The following is a 23,771-nucleotide window of genomic DNA, read 5'->3' as shown; positions in this document are numbered from 1 at the left end:
TATTGATTAGGTGGACGGTACCCATTCTTTGTGATTGTAAATACAAAGTATCAATACGGACATGAAACTGATAGATTACAATTATTGTTGTCATATTAAATGACACAAAAGTTTATGCACGAGTTATATGACTTAAATTTGTATTTGACTGATTTTTATCTGACACCTGCACAAATACAAATATTCAAGAAAGGAGATAAGATGTGCAATAACTACCGATGATTCACCATCCTCTCCCATGTCGCCAAGATAATGAAGAGGATAATGGAAAGAAGAACTATAGTAAAGGTGGAAAGTCCGTTACAAGAAGAACATTTTGGATTCAGAAGTGGAAGGTCAACAGTAGAACCCATTTTCATTCAGAGATAGATCATGGAAAAGTGGGAAGTATATAGTAGGGACGTTTATAGACTTAGGAAAGGCATAAAACAGCATCCCCAGATGAGATGTTTGGGAAAGACAGACACACTGGCATTGGCAAAGAAGTAATAACAATGATAAAAGCAATATATGATAACTGTTACAGCTGTGTGAAGATAACACTAGGTAGAACAGAATGGTTTGAAATTGACAGCGGGCTAAAATAAAGGAGTGTGTTGTCACCTTTGCTGTTCATAATGGCAGAGGGGAAAGAAAGAATGTAATGAATGATGTTTGAAGATGATAATGTGACCTGGAGAGAAGATGAGGTGGTTCACAACAGCTGAATGTACGGAATAGAAGGATTAAACAACGGGGATTGAGGATCAACGGGAAGAAGAGCAAGACTGTGATGATGAGTAGAGGAAGTAAAGAAGGAAAAGGAGCTATCGTAATTGGAGACAAGGAACTGGTAATAGTAGAACACTTCAATACTTGGGAAGTGAACCAACAAAAAAAGGGAAGAATGTACAAGGGCTGTAAATAAAGTAGCAGCAATATTGACAGAATGAAATATTTAATGAACTAAAAAGTACAATTGCATTACATTCCTTCACTGTAGTCATCTGGTAAATGCCAAAAGTCGGGAAGCCGTTGGGGATCGTTGTTAAGGCGGTCTCTGTTGATGACAGCGACGGAGTGCCCTGCTGTGCAGAGTGCAAGTGCCATGTCAAGAAATCGGCAGCCTCAGAGGGGTTCCTTCAACTTCTGAAATAGGCCGACGTCACGACGACTTGTGTCTGGTTAGTATGGAGGGTATTCCAACACTTCCCAATGCCATAGTTGCAATAAGAGCTTGACATTGTTTGCAACAAGATAAGGCAATTGTCTTGCAATTAACGTGGACGTTTGCGCTGCATAGCCGGACTTACATGTCGCTCCAGAAATTGGCAAAAGTAGTCACCGTTGACAGTTTGTCCCTCAGGTACAGCATGCATAACACCCTCATAGTCATATGCTACAATCAGCATAAGCTTATCAGAAAGGGTTCCTGTCAAAATGTTTGTGGACATGGCCAACCTGGGTGACGCCATTCATTCATTCATTCATTCATTCATTCATTCATTCTTTCTTTCTTTCGATTGGCACTTTAATTCAGCCCATGTTTCAGCAATGGCGAGAATACGCTGCAGAAATGTGTCTTCTTTGTTGCGGTATCTGTCCAGGTGGATGCCAACCAGTGCATACCGGTGCCATTTCTGTACATCACTAAGTTGATGTGGAACCCAACGGGATGCAATTTTCCTCATGTTAACACATTTCGTCACTTTGCTATACTGTTTGATGACTGAGACCAACCTCCTTCGCACCTTCATAATATGAGTTCCATATCAGATTTAAAAAAAAATCCTTCTCTTCTGTGCTTTTCTCTCTTTCCTGCCACTCTACCGCATGTTTTTGGCTGCCAGTGAATGTGGAATTATAGAACTGAAAAGTGGTTTGAATTCCACATTAAACTGGAGGTCCCATGGTTGTGATCATGTTGTCAACAGTTGTTTAAAAATACAAGCATGCTTGATTTTCTATCTCATGTTTCTGTGTGTTACTGTAGTTTTTTGGACAAAATGTTTATTTGCTGGTAGTATCTAGATTTATTGACATTTCTTTATTGCTGTTTAAAATTTGTTTCCTTCTGATTTTCTAGAGCGTCGGAATCGCCATAGTGCCTCTGGAATGAACCAGCATCCACATTCTCAGATTTCTAGTAACTCTGGTATTGACAGTGATATTGCAAATGGCACAGTATCTACTGTGCCTAAGCCGAGACAACAAATCACTTCAGGTGAGTGTTGTGTGGAAAGGTCAAAAAATATTCAATCTTTTTGTGAGACTAGTTGGTAATTGGTACTGGTAGAGTGTCGGCCTTTGTATCCCAAGAATGCGGGTTCAAACCCGGCAGAGGTAGTCGGATTTTTGAAGGGTGGAAAAAAGTCCATTCGACACTCCATGTCATACGATGTCGGCATGTAAAAGATCTCTGGTGACACATTTGGTGTTTACCCGACAAAATTCAGTACATTTCAGCGATAGACGCCTAAGAGAGTTTTGGTTTACTCGGTCTGCCATCTAGTGGGCCTAGAGTAAAACGGAATGTCGAAATTGAGGAGCAGACAGCCAGATTGTGTCAAATTGAAATGTCTGCACACGGTAGCTGAGCCCATACGATTGTTTGTTGTTGTTGTTGTTATTATTTATTATTATTTATTATTATTATTATTATTATTATTATTATTATTATTATTATTATTATTATTATTATTATTATTATTATTATTATTATTATTATTATCATCATGAAAAGTCAGCAGGAGTTATCTTTTGCTGCAGTAGATAGTTTTAATTTGCATTGTGCAACCACATTCAGTCTTTCAGCATTTAAAGTTGCACATTGAAGGGAGGTGGGGGTGAGCATTATTGAAATGAAAGTGAGAGGGGGGGGGGGGAATTAGAGAATCTGGGGATAACCTATCCCACCTCCACTTTTTCCAACTCTAATTATACATGGTGATGGAGATTTGGAAGCTTGATACAGCTAGGGTTGCCAAGTGCCCCATATTGAACAGGATTCATAGTCAGCACTTATACATAAGTGGAACCCTTAAGTAATAAGGGATTGTGCGACGTAAAGCCCCTAGCAAAAAAGAAAAAAAAAGTAATAAGGGATCCCGTATAATAAGTATTCACTTATGAGTTTACATTTCATAGACAGCACTTAAAGAGCACACTCATTGCTACAGTAAGTATTCACTGGAGATGTGGCAATGCTGTATATTATGCCCATGCTTCCTGGATCGTGTAGTTCTGGCTACCAAATAGTGGGATGATCCATCGTGTTTTGTTTATCGAAGGATAACTCGCGACCGCGGGCGACATTTTTGAGGTTGAAAGATCGTCTATATTGTATTTGGTTATCAGAATGGATAACAAAACAGCGAGCTGAGTCGACACCTGCAAGAACTTGTGTCGAAGTACATGCACATAATATGGAACAAGCAGACCGTCGCAGTTTCTTATCACAATATGGATGACGTGGGAAAACTTGTTGTGGACAATGCAAACTACGAAAATGCCCAGAGTCAAATTTTCTTCTTAATATAATATGTTTATAGTTATCCAGGTACTCGAACCTATACAAACATTCATCCAAATGTAGAATAGCTAGTGGCTTTACGTCGCACTGACACAGATAGGTCTTATGACGACGATGTGATAGGGAAGGCCTAGGAGTTGGAAGATAGCGTCTGTGGTCTTAATTAAGGTACAGCTCCAGCATTTGCCTGATGTGAAAATGGGAAACCACGGAATACCATCTTAAGGGCTGCTGACAGTAGGATTCGAACCCTCTGTCTCCCGGATGCAAGCTCACAGCCGCGCGCCTCTAACCGCACGGCCAACTCGCCCGGTAAATGTAGAATATGTAACCTTACAACACTTTTAACGATTTGCCAAATTTATCCATAGCCGTTACGTTGTAATAGGCCTACTTACTTCCCCAATAAAATGTAAATAGTATGTTTTGATGGGTGATGCCATAATTTCAGAAACTTCTGATATAATCCAGCAAACGATTGCTTGACTAACCTGATATAATTAGCACAAATCAACTTTAATACAAATGGTGGTAGTGAAACACGTTCATTTTACTTATAACACAGTGTAGTTCTTTACTATTCCATAGGCCTACAGGCTTGATAACTTATCAACTTGTAACACGTTTCCAATTAATTAAGCGAAATACCCGTAATGATGATGGTGGTGGTGGTGGTGGTGATGATGATGATGATGATGATGATAATAATAATAATAATAATAATAATAATAATAATAATGATAACCTGAAATTAAGAGGTGGCATAAAATGTCTAAACAATATCTTCATTAATGGTGAGATAGTAAGTCCTCTAGAGGTTATGTTCACTCTCTCACACAAAGGAACAAGAATATTCATAACTCTCACTTTACTAATACAGAACCTTTAAATTGTTGGCCACATTACATTTCAACAGGATTTTCCATCTCTACTGTGTGCACGGAAAGCATTCTGTGAATGAAATGCTTCAGCAAAATCATTTATCCTCCATCTTGCCACAACATAAGTGAGTCACTTAAGTGTGTGTAGCAGGTCCACTTAAGTGGGGCACTTAAGTAGGTGATATAAAATGAAACCTGGCTTATAAGGGGCACTTTTGTATAAGTGCTGTATATGAATTCGGCCCCTATATTTGAAACTAAAACCACTTGTCCCATACATAAGGACCACTAAAGTCCAACCATTTTCTTTTATTTCCTTATTTCATTTACTGAAGTCAGAGACACTGTCATGTATAAATGTCGCTTCGAAGATGCAATACAATGTAGAGCATACCATATTATTTATACACAACCTTGACCAACACGTTCTTCAAAAGTTTCATTTGTACTTGTTTGTGACTGGACAATGTAGAACAAATACATTAGAATCAACTGCAACAATAAAAAATACCAAACTGACAAAAATGAGAAAGAATTTGAATTTTTTTGATTTTAACAATTATTATTGGTCTGTCCATTAATCGATCTCAAATTTCGGCCATAGTGTTTGTGAAGATGTTAAGATGAGTGATTCTCATCCACATAAAATAGAGCCTGTGTTTTTATCTTGCATCTGCTGGGATAGTTCCTGTAAAGCCAAATGAACAGTTTGTAACAGAATAAATTTTCTTGTACTCACAGAGAAGAAAAACAACCTGTAAGCTGTTTGTAATTTCCTTGTTCCTAAGGTATCAAGTCAGGGTTTTGGTGCCAGATGTGTTTGGTCCTGCAGCCAGGGGGGTGATAAGGGGATCAGAATTGCCGTAGTTCAATAAATTAATCGGATAGTAGAATACACACTTCCTCTCTATGTAGTAATTTTAGTTTTAAGGACCCCGATAACCTGCCACACTGGTGTTGGAAGAGAGATTTAATCAGCAGCGTGTTTAAGACGAGAAAATTTCTAGAAGAATTGATGAGCGAGTTCCAATCACTTTTAGATAAGATCTGTGAACTTAAGGTAGAGTTGCAAGCCAGTGACGACGAATGTGAGTTGCAACTTCAATCCAGCCATGATGAACTTAGTCAGGGTGAACTTAATCAGATAGCAGGTGAGGACCATCTTCGGTGGCAGCCCTGCCCGGGGAGTTGTGCCCCTGCCTGTGTGAGTCAAAGAGCCCACTGACCCGGTGTGTAGCATCTGGTAAGGGTCCCAGCTCAGGGTTACGAGCAAAGACCTCAACAGAATCTATAGCACAGAAGATGGACTTGGGAACGTTGCAGATTGCAGAACAGGCAGAACGGGTAATAGTATGAATACACTATTCGTCAGCAGCGTTTGTTTCCCATGTTAGGGGCAGTTGCAAGGGTGCCTGTTCTCTATGTAAGGGGTGGCGTGAATAAGTACTAGCAGTAGCTCTAAAATGCCTTTGGGTGTGGCGACCCCATCGTAGCGATAGCCTAAAATGAGTGGTGATATTATCAACCTCGGAAAAGGTTAGGGCGTACTGTCCCAGGTTCTACCATCAAGATAATTTGCCCCAGGCTAGCCAGCCGCTCCCAGGGGTGCTCAGTTCGAACTATGATAAGAAAAATGTCCTAAAAATGCATACACCCTGGATTTTGATGGGAAACGTAACTAATATGGACACGGTGAGGTCAACTAAAAGCTATAAATAAAGTAAGGTGAAGCATGACGTCAGTTTTGGAGGAAAATCTGTTTATAAAAATAAACAGGAAAATATGAAAAAATAGCAAAAAGTGTATGCCGACACACATACATAACATTACAAATCAAATTCTTGAAGTTTATTAATTTTAACACATTGGCTTTCGCGCTCGCACCACGCACCTGACTTTACATTTGTTAACTCTTTCTACTGTAGATGAGTACGTTCCCCTTTCCTGTACATTTGACATTGCAGTGGGGTCCCTAACCTTAAGGAAAGACGTGCTTTAATGTGCAAAAAGCGGAGACAAAAAAAACGAATCTGTCTGTACAAAATATAACATGCTGAGAGGTAAAACATCCTACGATCGGGCGAGTTGTCCATGCGGTTAGGGGCGCGAGGCTGTGAGCTTGCATACGGGAGATAGTGGGTTCGAATCCCACTGTCGGCAGCTTGTGAATGGTCGGCTGTTGAGAGTGCTCTTGCATTATTGTAGTGATGAAGTAATTAAAACCTATTGAAATTGTTTAATTTTGCGTGTGTTTTTTGTTTATATATTGGTGTTTAGTGCTTGTTGGTAGAAATTGGGAGTAGTGATATTTACTTGGAAGTTGATATCAAGTAGTTCAGTTGCTGTTCAGTAGATTGTTTTCTAGGTTAAGTAGGATAGCGAGGTGTACTTTGTTTTGAATTTAGGTTTAGGAAATTATTTATGTAATATGAACTTTTTAGCTTTTATTAAATTTCTGTAGGCTTGTTGGTATAATACTTACAAAGGCAGATTATCAAAAGGAGATGTAACTTCCGTAGCTTTCACATTCCAGCAGACAATAGACCCGGTATTTCGTATAGATATCCGTTCAAACTATCACGAAGTTAATAATTTCTTCAATTTAATTTTTTAATTTCGTGTGGCTATTACTAGCGGAGTGCAGCCCTTGTAAGGCAGACCCTCCAATGAGGGTGGCGGAATCTGGCATGTGTAGGTAACTGCGTGTTATTGTGGTGGAGGATAGTGTTATGTGTGGTGTTTGAGTTGCAGTGATGTTGGGGATAGCACCAATACCCAGCTCCCGGGCCACTGGAATTAACCAATGAAGGTTAAAATCTCCGCCCCGGCCGGGAATCGAACTCGGGATCCTCTGAACCAAAGGCCAGTACGTTGACCATTCAGCCAACGAGTCGGATATTTCTTCAATTAAATAACACGATACACATGTAAACTTTGATTTTAAAGAAGTTAAAGAGAATACACGGTATTTCACTGGAAAATTACTCAACCGGACCGGAACATGCCCTCCTCATGTACCTTATTTTTTTTATTTTTAAGACATATTATCATTCCAAATAACATAATTTTATCCAATACGACAGTCAAGAGTCTGTGCTACGAAGAATACCACCAGTTAGTGTGTCATACTGATTATTAGAACTACATATTTGCCTTAAAATGTGGATTTTCATTAATTGTACTTTAAATTTTTAAATTTGTGATTTATTTTAATTTGAACTATAAATAGTTTTAGGTATACACTGCCATTAATTCAAAGGGACATTCCTTCTATATAACAGAAAAAAAATTCACTGAGAATGGGTGTAAATTGAGAGAGAGGTGAATTTTTTTCCAGAGATTTGCAAATCGGACAAAAAGTGGGTGGCACTCTTGACTAGTACCTAACAAACACATGTGGCACTGAGAGGGTTAAATGTAATTGGGGGGATGTACAAACAATAACATTATCATTATTCTTTTAAAATAACGACTGTTCTCAGCCTTGGCATCTCAGGCATACTGGACGAGCTTCCACAATTCATAAGGATGCCCTGGAGGGTAATTGGGCTAAATTTTCTGCATGTGCTTCTTTACTTGCACCTACATGTTCTCACTTGGGTTCAAGTCCGGCGAGCGACGAGGCTAGTCTATCACTTCGATATCCTGTCTCCTCACAAGCCAGTCTCGAATCAGTTGAGATGTGTGGACTGGATAATCATCATGCTGAAATGAAGAATTCTGGCAGGATATAAACAACCTAGCCTAATGAACCATATAGCATTCCAGCAACAGTTGATATTTCTTCTGGATCAGTTTCATTTTCAGCGTTCCATCATGACGTTTTCTTAATTAGAAGCACTCTGTCGGATACCAAGGACAACTGCATAAGAAAAGTTCTTTCAGCCTGTTATGACCTTTTAACTAGCACTGGTTCTGCTTGTTATAATATGAGCCTTTCACACTGTCACCACTGACCAGTTGACGTTGTACTCAAGACAAAGAAAGACACTCCATGTTGTTTTCTAAAAATCATTTTTGTGTTAATGTCTTCAAACTTTCATTTGATCATGTTTCTTGTCTAACATATTTTATGAATTTTAAGATGTCTTCCTTAATCATTTGTTAGCTGAAGGTGACCCAAACGTGTACTTATTTTAACATGACTGTATATACTTACATTTTACTTGTATTGAATAGGTGGACCATTATGAATACATTCCTACAAAGAATTGTCATAAATTGTCAGTTTGTTAAGAAGGAAGCCATATTTTCTAGTGTTGACTTAGTTAATGTCACTTTAAAGCTTTGCAGTCTAAGAGACTAACTATATCACATAACACATCTGTAAAAGAAAATTTAGAGTGTGTACAATGATCACATTTGAACATAATAACAAGGGCTGGAAGGTAGATCGTTCAAATTATTATAGAAAATCTAATCATCCTATAAGTTAATAACTTCACAGGCTTCCATAATGACTGCCTATATTAACACACAGAATGAATGTTCATAAGCCTCCATACACCATTAGATTTGTATCAACATTGAACTTTTACAAGTGTGTGTTGTCTTCAACCACATAACTAATTCAATGAAGATCATTTTAAATGTTTTATAAGGGCCTTACATTGTGTTTTAATGTATCATTACTCAACATTTTATAACATGCCACAATCATTGGCCATCATGGAGGTGGAGGTCAGCATCAAGCAAAGTGAGAGAAGTGGGGAGCTCTGCCTACTGAAATGGGCATTGTAATTAGAGTTAAAGGGATACAAGAATGAATCAAGTAGGTTTTCTTTCTGGTGCCACAGGGAAAAAGATATCGTCAGTGAACCTCCATCAGATTGGACCTGGTAAGGCTCAGTGGTGAGAAAATTCTTCCAGAGTGTTCCCATATGAGGAGGTTGGTATAGGAGGAGGCCATCCTAATTTCCGTAAGGGTGTTCTGGTGGGGAAGGATATTATTGTAGATTGTTGCACTTCCAACACTCTATCAGTTTGCTAAATTATAGTGTTTCCCACTTCAGTCTAGTTCCTTAAATTATATAACATTTTTCAATTAACGGTAATGTTTTGTGCTTTCATTTTACCGAGGTTGGGATTGTTCAAACCACATTTAAAACACTTGTTTTTATAATGGAAGCCATTTCTTTCCATTTTTGATGTAGTTAATCTATGCTGTGAGGCTCTTCAGTGTGTCAAAACTAATTCAGGATAATATCTTTTTAATTAAATAATTTTTTCCAGGCACAATCTGTTATTAAATTTTTTCTTTTTTAGTTATTTTTCTAATTTTCTTCATCCTGAATTAGTTTTGGCAGACTGAAGAACCTCACGGTTATAAATTAACACTCATATGAAAATGCACAGCTGAACAAGGAACAGAGAACCGTAGCATACAGTACATGTAACAATAATCCAGGAGAGTGGCAACAAAGAAGACAATGGATGGTTTTGAAGGCTGCCCTACAAGAAATCTCATTTCAAATGCAGTATTTCAACACAGTATACCAGACAGAAAAAAAAGGCTAGATAATAGGGGTTTGATGGGCAGGAGAAAGCTACTTGCATTCTGGACGGGACAAAGAGAGTTGTTACACTGTAAGGAGAAAAGGACGGAAAGACCAATACTATCAGTCTGTGTTGCCTCTGGTCTAGTTTTAACACATTAACAGAAGCAGCATCATCGTATAGTTTTGTATTCAGCTTTATTTTTTACAAATTGTTGCAGGTGCTGGCAGGAGAAAGGAGAGGGACAGTAAACGCCGCTTAACCAAGGCAGACATTGGACTACCCCAGCATTTCAGACACATTTCTCACGTTGGCTGGGATCCAAACAAAGGCTTTGACTTAGATAATGTGGAAGATCCTCAGTTAAAACAGTTTTTTGTAAAGGTGGGTATTGTATAATTATTACAGCATAGTTGAGTGGTCAGCATCTTGGCCTTCAGATTTTGGGGCCCTGGGTTCCTTTCCTGTCTGGGTCAAAGGATTTTAATCTTTAATATTTAAATCTCTTAGATTGGGGCGCTGGGTGTTCGTAATGTCCTCAACATTCCTGCAATTTGTACTTCACATACAACATTATCCTCCACCACACCACACTACACTAACATGCAGTTTCCCCATGCTCGGTGGAATCCGCCTACCCTTGTCGGAGAGTCTGCTGTACGTGGGCTGCACCAGGCTAGCAATAACCACACAGCTCTTTTTTTTTTTTTTTTTAGCATAGAAATTGGTACACAAGAACCTCGTTTATCCGGCCCTCATTAATCTGGATCTCTGGTTTATCCGGATTGAAAATAATAAACATTTATTTTTACTTGTACAGTATTTCTTTTACTGGGCCAATACTTCTTGAATGTCTTTTCCACCAAGGATAGTTAAGGACAGGAATTGGAAGTAAGTCGGCTGTGGTTTATCAAAGGTACCGTCCCGGCATTCGCCTGGAATTAAGAATGGGAAACCGTGTACTCTTCTGAGTTCTTTGACACATTTGCACGCACTCCCGGATGCTTGTACATAGATGTGAACGATGTAAATGACTGGTTGAAAAATGACTGTAATTCAGGCTACGGCAGAAAGACAGATGAATAAATAATTGCCTCTTCTTCCTCGGCAGGTAATGACGAGAGTGATGGTGAATTCGAAAATGAAACCAGCGCTCCATCGGAAGAAACAATGACTCGTGGAGATGTAACAATGCTGCTGAACAAACTGATGGCCTATTTAGAATCCTAGACTGAAACCACACCGGCAGAACTGATGTTAGTAAAAAGTCTTTGTGATCGTGCTGTGCGCAAACACTACACAGACGTAAAAGAGAAAAAGCTCGCACATTATTGTAGTGCATTAATCTGGATCTCTGGTTTATCCGGATTGAAAATAATAAACATTTATTTTTACTTGTACAGTATTTCTTTTACTGGGCCAATACTTCTTGAATGTCTTTTCCACCAAGGATAGTTAAGGACAGGAATTGGAAGTAAGTCGGCTGTGGTTTATCAAAGGTACCGTCCCGGCATTCGCCTGGAATTAAGAATGGGAAACCGTGTACTCTTCTGAGTTCTTTGACACATTTGCACGCACTCCCGGATGCTTGTACATAGATGTGAACAACGTAAATGACTGGTTGAAAAATGACTGTAATTCAGGCTACGGCAGAAAGACAGATGAATAAATAATTGCCTCTTCTTCCTCGGCAGGTAATGACGAGAGTGATGGTGAATTCGAAAATGAAACCAGCGCTCCATCGGAAGAAACAATGACTCGTGGAGATGTAACAATGCTGCTGAACAAACTGATGGCCTATTTAGAATCCTAGACTGAAACCACACCGGCAGAACTGATGTTAGTAAAAAGTCTTTGTGATCGTGCTGTGCGCAAACACTACACAGACGTAAAAGAGAAAAAGCTCGCACATTATTGTAGTGCATAAAGCAGAGTCGTAAGTGTAAGAAAAGTGTTTTTATATTTTTTGTACAATGATAAATGGTAATACTGTACAATGTATGTTAATATATTATATAACATGTACTGTAATTTTTTTTTTTTTTTTCTTTTTGTAGTTTTTCCTGATTATCCGAATTTTCAATAACCCAGATCAGTTTCGGTCCCCCTTAATCTGGATAAATGAGGTTCTTGTGTATCGTTAAAGTATTAATAACTTAAGAGCTGATAGTTCTCTATTTCTTCTGAACTGTGAATTACAGTGTTAAGAGTATTAGATTTGTTGGTAAATGTGAGGGTCAGTCATTTAAAAATTGAACACTTGATGCAAAAGCATTGTGACTTTGAGTCAGTTATACATACTGTAGTCACAGCACCTGTCGAGACTCTTATTAAACACAAAGCAAAAAATGCTTTTGCGGAAGATGTCCGGGGGTTACTGCTAGAACCATTCTTAAAACTGTTGACTCCATATCATTGTTTGATTACCGAGCTCGATAGCTGCAGTCGCTTAAGTGCGGCCAGTATCCAGTATTCGGGAGATAGTAGGTTCGAACCCCACTTTCGGCAGCCCTGAAAATGGTTTTCCGTGGTTTCCCATTTTCACACCAGGCAAATGCTGGGGCTGTACCTTAATTAAGGCCACGGCCGCTTCCCACCCACTCCTAGCCCTTTCCTGTCCCATCGTCGCCATAAGACCTATCTGTGTCGGTGCGACGTAAAGCAACTAGCAAAAAAAAAAAAATTGTTTGATTTGGGCACATATCTACTCCTCAAATATACGAAAATCGCACAGGCACAAATCAGTACTATAGAGATGATGCATGAGCACTTCGACACCTTCCAGGAGCAATCTAGGCAATCTTGCCTTTCTCACCGAAACTTCCTGAACGTTTCACCATTGCGTGCAACATTCACAGATGCTTCTTTCTCCAGGAATTCCAATAGGAATGGCCCGTGTTGATTGCAAATTATCATCATTATTGCATTACCTGCACTGTTCTGTATGGGCTTCAACTTCTTTGTTACAGGAGAATTAAGATGTAGGTCACTAGCAATACAGTCCATTTGACCGGAATCTAAAATATCTGCTATATCTTGCTGGAATCCTACAAGTTGTGCCTCACTGGAATAACCTTTCCTAATCCTAAACTGCCTTCTATCAAACCAGTTAGTACTTTCGCAGACGTGTCTTACTATAATCAGAAAGAATGCTACGCTATGTACACGGGGGCTATTGTAGCAACTCTCCGCTCACTTGCAGAAAGTAAACAATAATGTTTCCCCAGAAATCTTATCAATCCCAGCTGGTTTTCTAGCTTTCAACTTCTGCATTTGTTGTAAATGTGTTTATCATCATAGGTGAATTTCAATTCTTCACTAGTATTAGTCGCCATCTCAACTTGGATATTATTCTTATATCCAGCTATCTCTACATACTGCTTACTGAATACTCCTACCTTCTTTAATTCTCCACAAACCTGCTACGCTGGTGTAGCAGGGGGAGAAGTAATACTCCCAAGTGAGGCGTCCAAGATGGCGGATAGGGGGGTGCTAACCGGCTTGCCGGCCGACTTGAGCAAAATAAAATAGCTCTCGCGGACCAAACACACAACCCCCTTTGGGTGGGGGAGGCAGATGAAGAATACATCCACGGTATCCCCTGCCTGCCGTAAGAGGCGACTAAAAGGTAATAATAATAATCATATGGCCTCCAGAAGGTGTGACCAAGGGATGATCGAATTAGAACCTCGAGACTACTTGTAATTAGTATCATCACGCAGGGAACACCATGGCTCACTTTTACTTGTGTGTAGTACCACAATGTTAGGTACACAATAGGTTTCTGATTAGTAGCGACAGTGTGAGCTTCCGGCTGGGTTTTACAGTACCTGTGATTAGTACCACTATATGAGCGACACCATGGGTCTGCCTTGCCTATGGTTAGTACCCACTATGTGAGGAACACCACAGGATAGTAAGAGTCCCTGTGGTTGGTACACTTATGTGCGGAACACCGTAGGTTTACGTTGCCTGTAAATGGTGCCGCAATTTGAGAACACCATAGGTTGGTGTTACATGTGCGCATTGCATTACCTGTGAGTAGTACCATAATGTGTGGAATACCGCAAGTCTACACTACCTTTGATTAGTACCGCAACATGAGAAATACCATGGTTCTACTTTCCTAGCGGTAAGTACGATTATGAGGGGCCGATGACCTGGATTTTAGACCCCTATAGACTACAAGCATCATAGATTCAGTATTGTGGTTTAGAAGCAGTCCCTTGGTCAGTAATACTATTGTTTAACACTAGTATCTGGTAATGTGGGGCATTGCGGGTCGATCCAATGATTGTTTTAAATTTATCCATCCATTCATTCTTCGTCCTCACGTTTTGAATTCTGGTCAGTGGAGGATTTTGGACTTTTAAATTGTCATTACATTTCATCTCATTTCGTACCACTAGGGCTGATGTCCTAGATGTTAGGCCCCGTTAAACAACAAGCATCATCATCATCATCATCATCATCATCACCATCACCTTACCTGTAGCAATGAACAGATCACCCTGTAGTCACTACTGAAGAACAATAGTTGTGGAATAGCTCTTTTTGACCATCTTCAATTTTACATGGAACCACTGAACTCAGATTTTCCAGAATCTCAGCACTAGAACCATGCACTACTTGGGGTCTTACAAGAGACGTATTTGCCCTCTCCCTTATGTCTTCACTCCAACCCTTAACACGTTCACTCCTGTATCAGACTTAAAGCGGATAACATTTTGCCAGTGTCGTAAGGCATTTGATGAGAAAATATTTCCAGCTTCAAAGTTCAGTATGCATCTTGTGTCTTAGGTTTACCAATAATTCTTAATGGACCTAATACCTCAGCAGTCATGTCATGTGGTTTGCCATAATGGAGTATACACTGGCAGACAAAAAATGTGGAATCACTTTAATTTACGAGCAAAAACTGTATTTATTTATCTTAAGCGTTGCTTTCTCTTCATTCTTCCAACATATTATCAAATGAAGTTAACCTGTGCTCTGTATACTTCATACTGATTATTGAAGTTTTTTTAAGTTTAAAAAGTTCTTAGATGCTGTGATTTATGAAAATTTTCATTACCTTTGAATAAACTTATGAACATACCACTGAAAGTTTTCCTGATGACACACTACACTTATCTTGCCTTAGTATTGGGTAGTTACCACCCCTGGAGATGATTTCAGCCTCCATCCTTTGCAGCATGCTAGCTAGAAGGTCCTGGATCATTTCATGGAAGATGAGCGCCCGCTCTTCCAGTAGTATTGCCTGCATTTTGTTGAGGGTGTCAAAATTGTGATGCCGGACATTTTGGCGAAGTATGTCCTACACGTGTTCTGTGGGACTGAGGTCTGGACCTGCAACTAGTCCACAGCTTACCTCCCAGCACAGAGCAGCTTGATTACAGTTTGCGCGTCAACATCGGAATTGGATTGTGGAGCAGTGGTCAATGGTACTGTTCACAGATGAGTCACGATTATGCCTCCGGTCACCTAATGGTAGAGAGAGAGAGAGTGTGGGGAAAGCGTGGGGAGTGATATTCGACTTGCAATATCTCTGAGAAGTCACCATTTGAGGGTGGCTCCATCATGGTATGGGCTGGTATCAGATTTGATGTCCAGAAGGAAATAATTTCTTTTGATAGAGGTGCTCTAAATGCACACACTTACATCATAGAGGTGTTAACAGAGCTTGTAATTACTTATGATACCTTAGTTGGTGAAAATTTCATCCTGATGCGTGATAATGCACGCCCCTATGCCGCTCGCCGCATAATGGAATATTTACTTGATGTCAGATATGAACCTTTGACTGACCATTGACTAGCAATAACACCTTTTAAGTTTTATGGTACTGTGGCGGAAGCTATTGATGGATTATCAGTGCGCGAACACTTTCCTTTGGTTTCGAAGTCTCAGTCGGTACAACAGTATCGTACGGAAAGCACAGGAGATTTTGAATAGGTATGTCAACCTTAGTTCTAAGTCCTCTCACATTTTGATAATAAATGGAAAACTCATCATGGCTCATGAAAAATCAAAGTTGAAAGAGTAACAAGGTTACAATTAAAAAATTACAATTTATCCAAAACTCGCTCACAACGAATAGCATGCACTTGACTTCCATCAGTTTCCTCATCAAAATTTTGCCACTCCTGTTGACCCATAGATAATTATATTCCCTATCACGTTTCAGTTATTTTGCTTTAATGAATGGAATTCACCTAAATGGAGCTAATGACTGATTAATATATATATAGGACTAGGGATGGAAAGACCAAGATGTGGACAAATTCTTTTTGATCTTATGTTTTTCTAAGATCTGTTCCTTATAATATCTTCTTACAAATTCTACAATCAATCAATAAATCAATACTGATCTGCATTTAGGGGAGTCGCCCAGGTGGCAGATTCCCTATCTGTTGCTTTCCTAGCCTTTTCCGAAATGATTTCAAAGAAATTGGAAATTTATTGAACATCTCCCTTGGTAAGTTATTCCAATCCCTAACTCCCCTTCCTATAAATGAATATTTGCCCCAGTTTGTCCTCTTGAATTCCAACTTTATCTTCATATTGTGATCTTTCCTACTTTTATAAACGCCATTCAATAATAATGCCACTAGTTAGATGATTATTAACTTTTTCTCCAGCCTATGACATGCATCAATCATATCATCTTTTAGTTCTACATCCAGCACCTTGGCAACATTGGTGACCGTCTGATCGACATTTTCATTTGGTACTTCCAGAACACCATATATCGCAAGTGTGTTAATCCTAGAATATTGCTCGTTGTCATAAGTTCACTAAATGCTTTTGCTAGCCAATTGTTTTCAGAAAATAAGTTGTCAGTAATATTTTGCTACCGGGCGAGTTGGCCATGCTGTTAGAGGCACGCGGCTGTGAGCTTGCATCCGGGAGATAGTGGGTTCGAATCCCACTGTCGGCAGACCTGAAGATGGTTTTCCGTGGTTTCCCATTTTCACACCAGGCAAGTGCTGGGGCTGTACCTTAGTTAAGGCCATGGCCGCTTCCTCCCAACTCCTAGGCCTTTCCTATCCCATCGTCGCCATAAGACCTATCTGTGTCGGAACGACGTAAAGCCTCTAGCAAAAAAGAAGAAGAAGAAAACTTACAGAATCTGTGGGTCCAGATTCTAATCATTAAATTTACATTCTTTTATAAAATAACTCAATTTACCAGAGCTCTATTCACACACAACCTTAGGCAACCATTGCCAACCTACAGAACTTGATGGTGTCACTGCTAAGGCAGTATTTGACTCTTTGTAGTTTCAGTTTCAGAAGTTGATAGATTTAAAACCTTCATCAACACACATTGTTTTGTATCATGATTCACCAAAGAACAGCTGGGATCTGCGAACCTGTGCAAGTTTACTTGAGACCGTAGCCTACTTACAAAATTGGAAGAATTTTGAGCCTACATTGGGTTGCGTCTAATTTCAGATCTTTTTTTAGCTGTTTGGAGGTCTTATGAAGCACTAGTCAATCACTTTAAAGAAGCTTCAAATGACCCAACCAGAGGCAGCAAAGAAAAAGAAAAAACGTTCGAAGGCCTCCTCAAAAGATTACTGAAACTAATTTCATTCTAGACTTGGGCTCGATGGCTGATGCATTGGAAGACCTCTCTGAGTTAAGTGAAGCTTTGCAACATCACAACGTTGATCTAAGCTGTGCTAACAGAAAGTTGAAAATTTCAACTGCTTCCTTTGAGGAAAGAAAATTATTTCCAAGATTTTACTCATTGATGGTTCAAGAAGCAGTAAACAACTGGTCTTTTTTCTGAGTTCCTCTCCACAAAAAAGAAGGTAGGAAAGACAACCAGCCTTTGAACTCTGAAAAGTCCTACGAGGAACTTAAAAATGACATGTATTAGAAGTCATATTTAGCCCGTATTGTGAACATTGAACAGTTTTGTGATTTTTTGAAGAAAAAGTTCCACCTTTACAATACTTAAAAATGTTTATTCTTTAAAATAAAGTTAAAGGACCCCGTTTTGTCCCTTTTGGGGACATCTTAAGCTGTACAATGAACAAAAGTTATATGGTAAAGATACATGCATATTTAAAATGTTGTTAAAATACAATACCTTCAATAAACTTAAAATCTATAAAGATCTATTCAGTGTTGTGTCTTTGTGTATCATTAAACAAAGTGGCAACATGCAATTAAAATTCCACTTGAAAAGCTTAGCCATTGATCAAACTATGATGAAGTCTTATGATTGCCAATACAGATATGTTATTATTAAAGCAGTGAATTGTTGTACAGTCTTGATTTTCCTGCTACTATTTATACTAGAATACATTCCATTGATGGGTTGATAAATTTGAATAAAATTGAACTTAGTCACACAGGGGGAACTTCTCATATAGTGTTGTTGAAAGTTGAAATGCCGGGCATGGGTTGTAAGATGGTGTCATGTGTAAAGTAATCTAGAAAAAAAATATAGTTTTGTAAAGTTTGTACGTGTAAATGAACAAGAAAGGAAAAATAAGAAGAGTATAAGGCACATCTGAACATTTACTTCCTCGCCAGTCAATACATTTTTTTTTGACAAGCCGTTGTGCGGCCTTGTGCTGTACTGAGTATGGTTTACTCTTTGCTTGAAGTAGGACCAAGTACGGGAAATGTTGTGGGGGTCGAGATAAATGAAAAGGAGGGGAAGGGGTAGGGCAGGCTTATATTCTCATTGGAGTCTTTTTTCCGAAGAGCATATTAATTATCTCTTTGAATAGGTTGTTAAGGTTTTAATCAACCCATCAATGGAACGTATTCTAATATAAATAGTAGCAGGAAAATTAAGACTGTACAACAATTTATTGTTTTATTAATAACCTATCTGTATTGGCAATCATAAGATGTCATCACAGTTTGAACAGTGACTGAGCTTTTCAAATGGAATTTTAATTGCATGTTGCCAATTTGTTTAATGATACACAAAGACACAACATTGAATAGATCTATATAGATTTTAAGTTTATCAAAGACATATGTATTGTAACAACTTTTTAAATATGCTTGTATCTTTACCATATAACTTTTGTTCATTGTAAGGCTTAAGATGTCCCCAGAAGGGACAAAACATGTTCCTTTACCTTTATTTAAAGAATAAACTTTTGAAGTATTGTAATGGTGAAACTATTTCTTGATAAAAGCATAAAGGCACTTAAAAAGTCTATTGAAACTAACCTGCTCAGTGAGAAAGACTTTCAGCTTGCTGACACCACCAAAGTAATGGAGGGAAAAACCTGGCCACAAATTGTTTGAACGTTGGGGAAAATGAAATGAGGAAACTTGCCTCCAAGTTCAAGCTCAATGAAAGGCAACTAATTACAGGATTCTGAGAGTATCTCCACTCCAGAGTGTTCCCGGTAAGTCTCATCCCATTGAGACAGTTGGTCTATTCAGTAGCCATATCGTTGAGTGAATGTGAAAAATAAACAGACGAACCTCATTATCACACCATTGAGATCATCACTGAATATTTCAGCAGTTTCTGACCCATTGTTTGTTAAGATCAATGAACCTCCTCTTTGGCTCTTTAACCTCGCTAAGTATGTTGACTCTTGGCTTGTGTCTGGGCATTATTCAGCATTAATTGTCAGGAGTAAGGAGAGGTCAAGAGACAAGAAGTATGATGAAAACATGTTGTATCTTTCAGGATGGGCAGATAACTTAAACAATCATGAAACTGTGCTTTTTTTTTCTTTATTTAACTGCTTTTATTACTTTACAACACATTTTTGTACTTGTTTTGTAAAATAAAATTTGGAATTAAATAAAATGTTTAAGTTTTTGTATAACCAAACATTTCTTGTTTTCAGGCCAATAATTTGGAATACCCCCTCCTGAAAGGTTACAGTTCTGGCACCTCCATTTCCAGAAATCGAGCAGCTAGTGCATGTGTGTGCATGTAAATAAGGAAACATAAAGGTCCAGTAATACTGCCTTGTGAAATTCCCCTCTTAATGATTGCAGGACTAGATAATGCTTCACCTACTCTAATTCTTGTTTTATTTTCTAGAAATATAGCCAGACATTCAGTCTTTCTTCTGTCTAGTCCAATTGCACTACATTTTGTCAGTAGTCTCACATGATCTACCCTATCAAAAGCCTTAGATAGGTCAAGCACGATGCACTTCATTTGATTGGAATCTAAAAATCTGCTATATCATGCTGAAATCCTACAAGTCGAGCTTCAATGGAATAACTTTTCCAAAACCCAAACTGCCTTCTATCAAATCAGGTAGTAGTTACACAAACATGTCTAATATAATCAGAAAGAATGCTTTTCCAAAGCTTACATGCAACTCATCAAGCTGACCGGCCTCTAATTATCGCCTTAATGTTTATCACCCTTTTCTTTAGACACTGTGGCTGCTATAGCAACTCTCCATTCATTTGGTATAGCTCCTTCATGCAAATAGTAATAAAATAAGTACTTCAGATATGATACTGTATCCCAACTTATTGCCTTAAGTATATCTCCAGAAATCATATCAATTCTAGTTGCTTTTCTACTTTTTCAGCATTCCTATTCAGGCAGTTTTAGTTATCTGTTTAGCTTACTTTGCCTGTTGTCATTTTATTTGTTTGCAGGCTGGTGTGTCAGACAGTCAGTTGCAGGATAAGGAGACTCGTGAATTCATCTACGATTTTATTAATCGCCACGGTGGCATCGATGCTGTTAAGGAGGAGTTTGTCTATCCTACTGCAACACATGGTCAGCCTACGAGTGTTCCTCCACCTGTACCAGCTCGAACTACTCCCAGTAGCACAAGTGCCTATCCGTATCAGACGAGGTCAGCTCCACCGCCGCCTCCACCACCATCTCGTACTGGTCCCCTGCCTCCACCACCACCACCCTCACAACCACCTGCAACGGCTGGACCTCCACCGCCAACTCAGTCTCGACCACCTCAGAATATTCCTGGGCCACAGACCACAGGTAAGGAACACAACCTCTTTAGTCGAAAATAATTTTCTTACAACAATGTAACCATTCTTCACTAATGCAGGTTGTGGTTGGGGACTGTTAAAATAATATATCATGATTTTTGAGTTGTCGTATAGAGTTATAGAGATACCTCTATGAGGACAGTAGACTAAAAATAAAAGAAATTTAAATTAGAACCTGAATATCAATGTTTCTTCAACCTTGAGATCAACTTTGCATGAGTTTACAAAGCTTGGGGGAATTAATTACCATGTCAGTGATATTACTGGCATGTTAAAGAATTTCCTTAAAGTCAAAGCATTGTAAATTATCAGTTATAAATGAACTGTATACCGTGTTTATTTGTGTATTGGCCTTATCTTTGTAATTGGCCCATTCGTACTTTAAAGATATTCTGGAAAAGAGGTTAAGGCTCTACTGCCTTACCGACTCTCAGCAGTAGAAATCAAATGTAGACAAGAAAATATAAATACCAAGAACCAAAATAACAAGTTAAAACCCTTAACACTTGCCTTAAGCAAGACAATTATTACCCAGAGACCATGAATCGAAATAAATCTTGCTACGACAATAAATTGCTAATCTACAATTAAAGGAAACTAGTTTTTCATAGTAAACATAATTTACGTATTTATTTTATTAAATTAGAATAAAACCATTTCTAGCAGGGAAAACGTCCAAGGAAAGAAAAACCACCCAAAACTAAGTTACAATAAATTAATTCAGGAGATTAAACCTTAATGTATCGAGCTCGATAGCTGCAGTCGCTTAAGTGTGGCCAGTATCCAGTATTCGGGAGATAGTAGGTTCGAACCCCACTGTCGGCAGCCCTGAAAATGGTTTTCCGTGGTTTCCCGTTTTCACACCAGGCAAATGCTAGGGGCTGTACCTTAATTAAGGCCATGGCCGCTTCCTTCCCACTCCCAGCCCTTTCCTGTCCCATCGTCGCCGTAAGACCTATCTGTGTCGGTGCGACGTAAAGAAAAAAAAAAAACTTAACGTACTGTCCAGACGGAGAAATAAAATTAAATGATATATTTGCATAACTTCCAAGCAACCAAAAACTCGTGTGAAATTTTTAACATGGTTCATGCATCTCATCTTCCAGTAATATGTTCCTTACCGAGCTCGATAGCTGCAGTCGCTTAAGTGCGGCCAGTATTCAGGAGATAGTGGGTTCGAACCCCACTGTCGGCAGCCCTGAAGATGGTTTTCCGTGGTTTCCCATTTTCACACCAGGCAAATGCTGGGGCTGTACCTTAATTAAGGCCACGGCCGCTTCCTTCCTATTCCTAGGCCTTTCCTATCCCATCGTCGCCATAAGACCTATCTGTGTCGGTGTGACGTAAAACAAATAGTAAAATGTTCTTTTGACAGTATTTCTGTAACTTATACCAACATTTTTATGACTCTGAAAACACCTAGGCAGAATAAATGATCACCACGGAGATTCCACACGGCCTCCAGTACTTGCCTCGTGAATCAGAAAATGGCAGGCTTAAACTGATAGAAGGCCAGAAAAATATAAGCACCAAAGAGGAAGAGGGATAAATAAAATTACATTAAAGTAAGGATAGCTAGACGAAAAATCACCAAGAAGCAGGACAATATCCGCACACATCATTAAAAATCACAACTCCACTAAACAATATGAAACAATCACTATCACCAAGGCAACCAGTTACCATGGTGACGTAAACACGCCAAGAGAACTTGTCAACCACAAAAACATGAACCAAAACAAGTATGGTCCAACAAGAAAGGTATTAAGGGAAAAAGAATAAATTTACAACTACTTGGTAAAAATAAAATAAGGAGAAACAGAAGTTGACAAGAAATAAAAACGAATCAAGACTGGTACCGAAGTGAAATCTCACGTAGTTTTAAAAATTATACACAGAGTAGTTTCATAGAATTGCTCAAAAGTATTAATCTGTAACTTATTTCAATTAATCACACACTTTCCTTTACGAAATGGTTTGGAGGTATAACTAAGTACAATTTGGAAACCCAACTTACAGAAAACCAAGATAACCTAAAATGGAATAGTGGGACGACCTAACACATTCAAGACTCACGACGATTCTGATGATGACTGACTTTCAACTCATTTTTCTTCATGCAGTGGGAAGCAGATGCAAGATAGAAATGAAGAAGAGGCTTACTGCAGTGTTGGAGTTTGCAGAAGCATGTTAACATCCATTACTCACATAAATGGAATATACTTGAAGTTACTAAATTCATAATGAAAAAATTGAGACGTTCCCCGAGTCTAATAAGGCAGCACTAAGGACGAAATCCTTATGCAGAACTCTGTTATCCTGTATCCATGTGGTAGATCGGAACCCGATCTAGAAGTGAGAGCGAAACACGTCTTGACTCCATCGTGCTCCAGCGAGTACTCATTGCGTCCCATGCCTATAATCAGCACGGACCTCCAACAAGGAAGGGTCCATGCTCCGTGTTTGACCGAAGAAGGAGAGGAAAGGGAGAGACTCGTTCTCAGCGTTACACCACAAGTTAGGGCAATAGAACATACAAGAGGCAATTTTAAGAATTACAGGACCGGGCGAGTTGGCTGTGCGCGTAGAGGCGCGTGGCTGTGAGCTTGCATCCGGGAGATAGTAGGTTCAAATCCCACTATCGGCAGCCCTAAAAATGGTTTTCCGTGGTTTCCCATTTTCACACCAGGTAAATGCTGGGGCTGTACCTTAATTAAGGCCACGGCCGCTTCCTTCCAACTCCTAGGCCTTTCCTATCCCATCGTCGCCATAAGACCTATCTGTGTCGGTGCGACGTATAGCCCATAGCAAAAAAAAAAAAAAAAAAAAAAAAAAGAATTACAGGAGAAAACATTAAAGCAATATAAGAGCATAGCCTCAATGACGAAACCAAATAAATATTGTGAGCAA

The 23,771-nt window shown here is 39.0% G+C and overlaps 1 protein-coding gene across 4 annotated transcripts in view; it reads left to right on the top strand.

Moving 5' to 3' along the window:
• Positions 1 to 23,771, top strand: part of LOC136863022 (actin nucleation-promoting factor WASL) — a 227,098-nt gene that overhangs the window by 152,081 nt on the left and 51,246 nt on the right. For all 4 annotated transcript variants that reach the window (XM_067139337.2, XM_067139336.2, XM_067139333.2 and 1 more), the window contains 3 exons: positions 2,066 to 2,203; positions 10,109 to 10,272; positions 20,502 to 20,850. In XM_067139337.2, the coding sequence (XP_066995438.1) occupies positions 2,066 to 2,203; positions 10,109 to 10,272; positions 20,502 to 20,850 (651 nt within the window). The remainder of the gene's footprint in view (positions 1 to 2,065; positions 2,204 to 10,108; positions 10,273 to 20,501; positions 20,851 to 23,771) is intronic.

Source organism: Anabrus simplex, chromosome 2 (assembly GCF_040414725.1).
Source record: "Anabrus simplex isolate iqAnaSimp1 chromosome 2, ASM4041472v1, whole genome shotgun sequence".
Classification (NCBI taxonomy): Eukaryota; Metazoa; Arthropoda; class Insecta; order Orthoptera; family Tettigoniidae; genus Anabrus; species Anabrus simplex.
The sequence above is the reverse complement of the archived record's forward strand: the minus strand, read 5'-3'. Positions and strand labels throughout refer to the sequence as shown.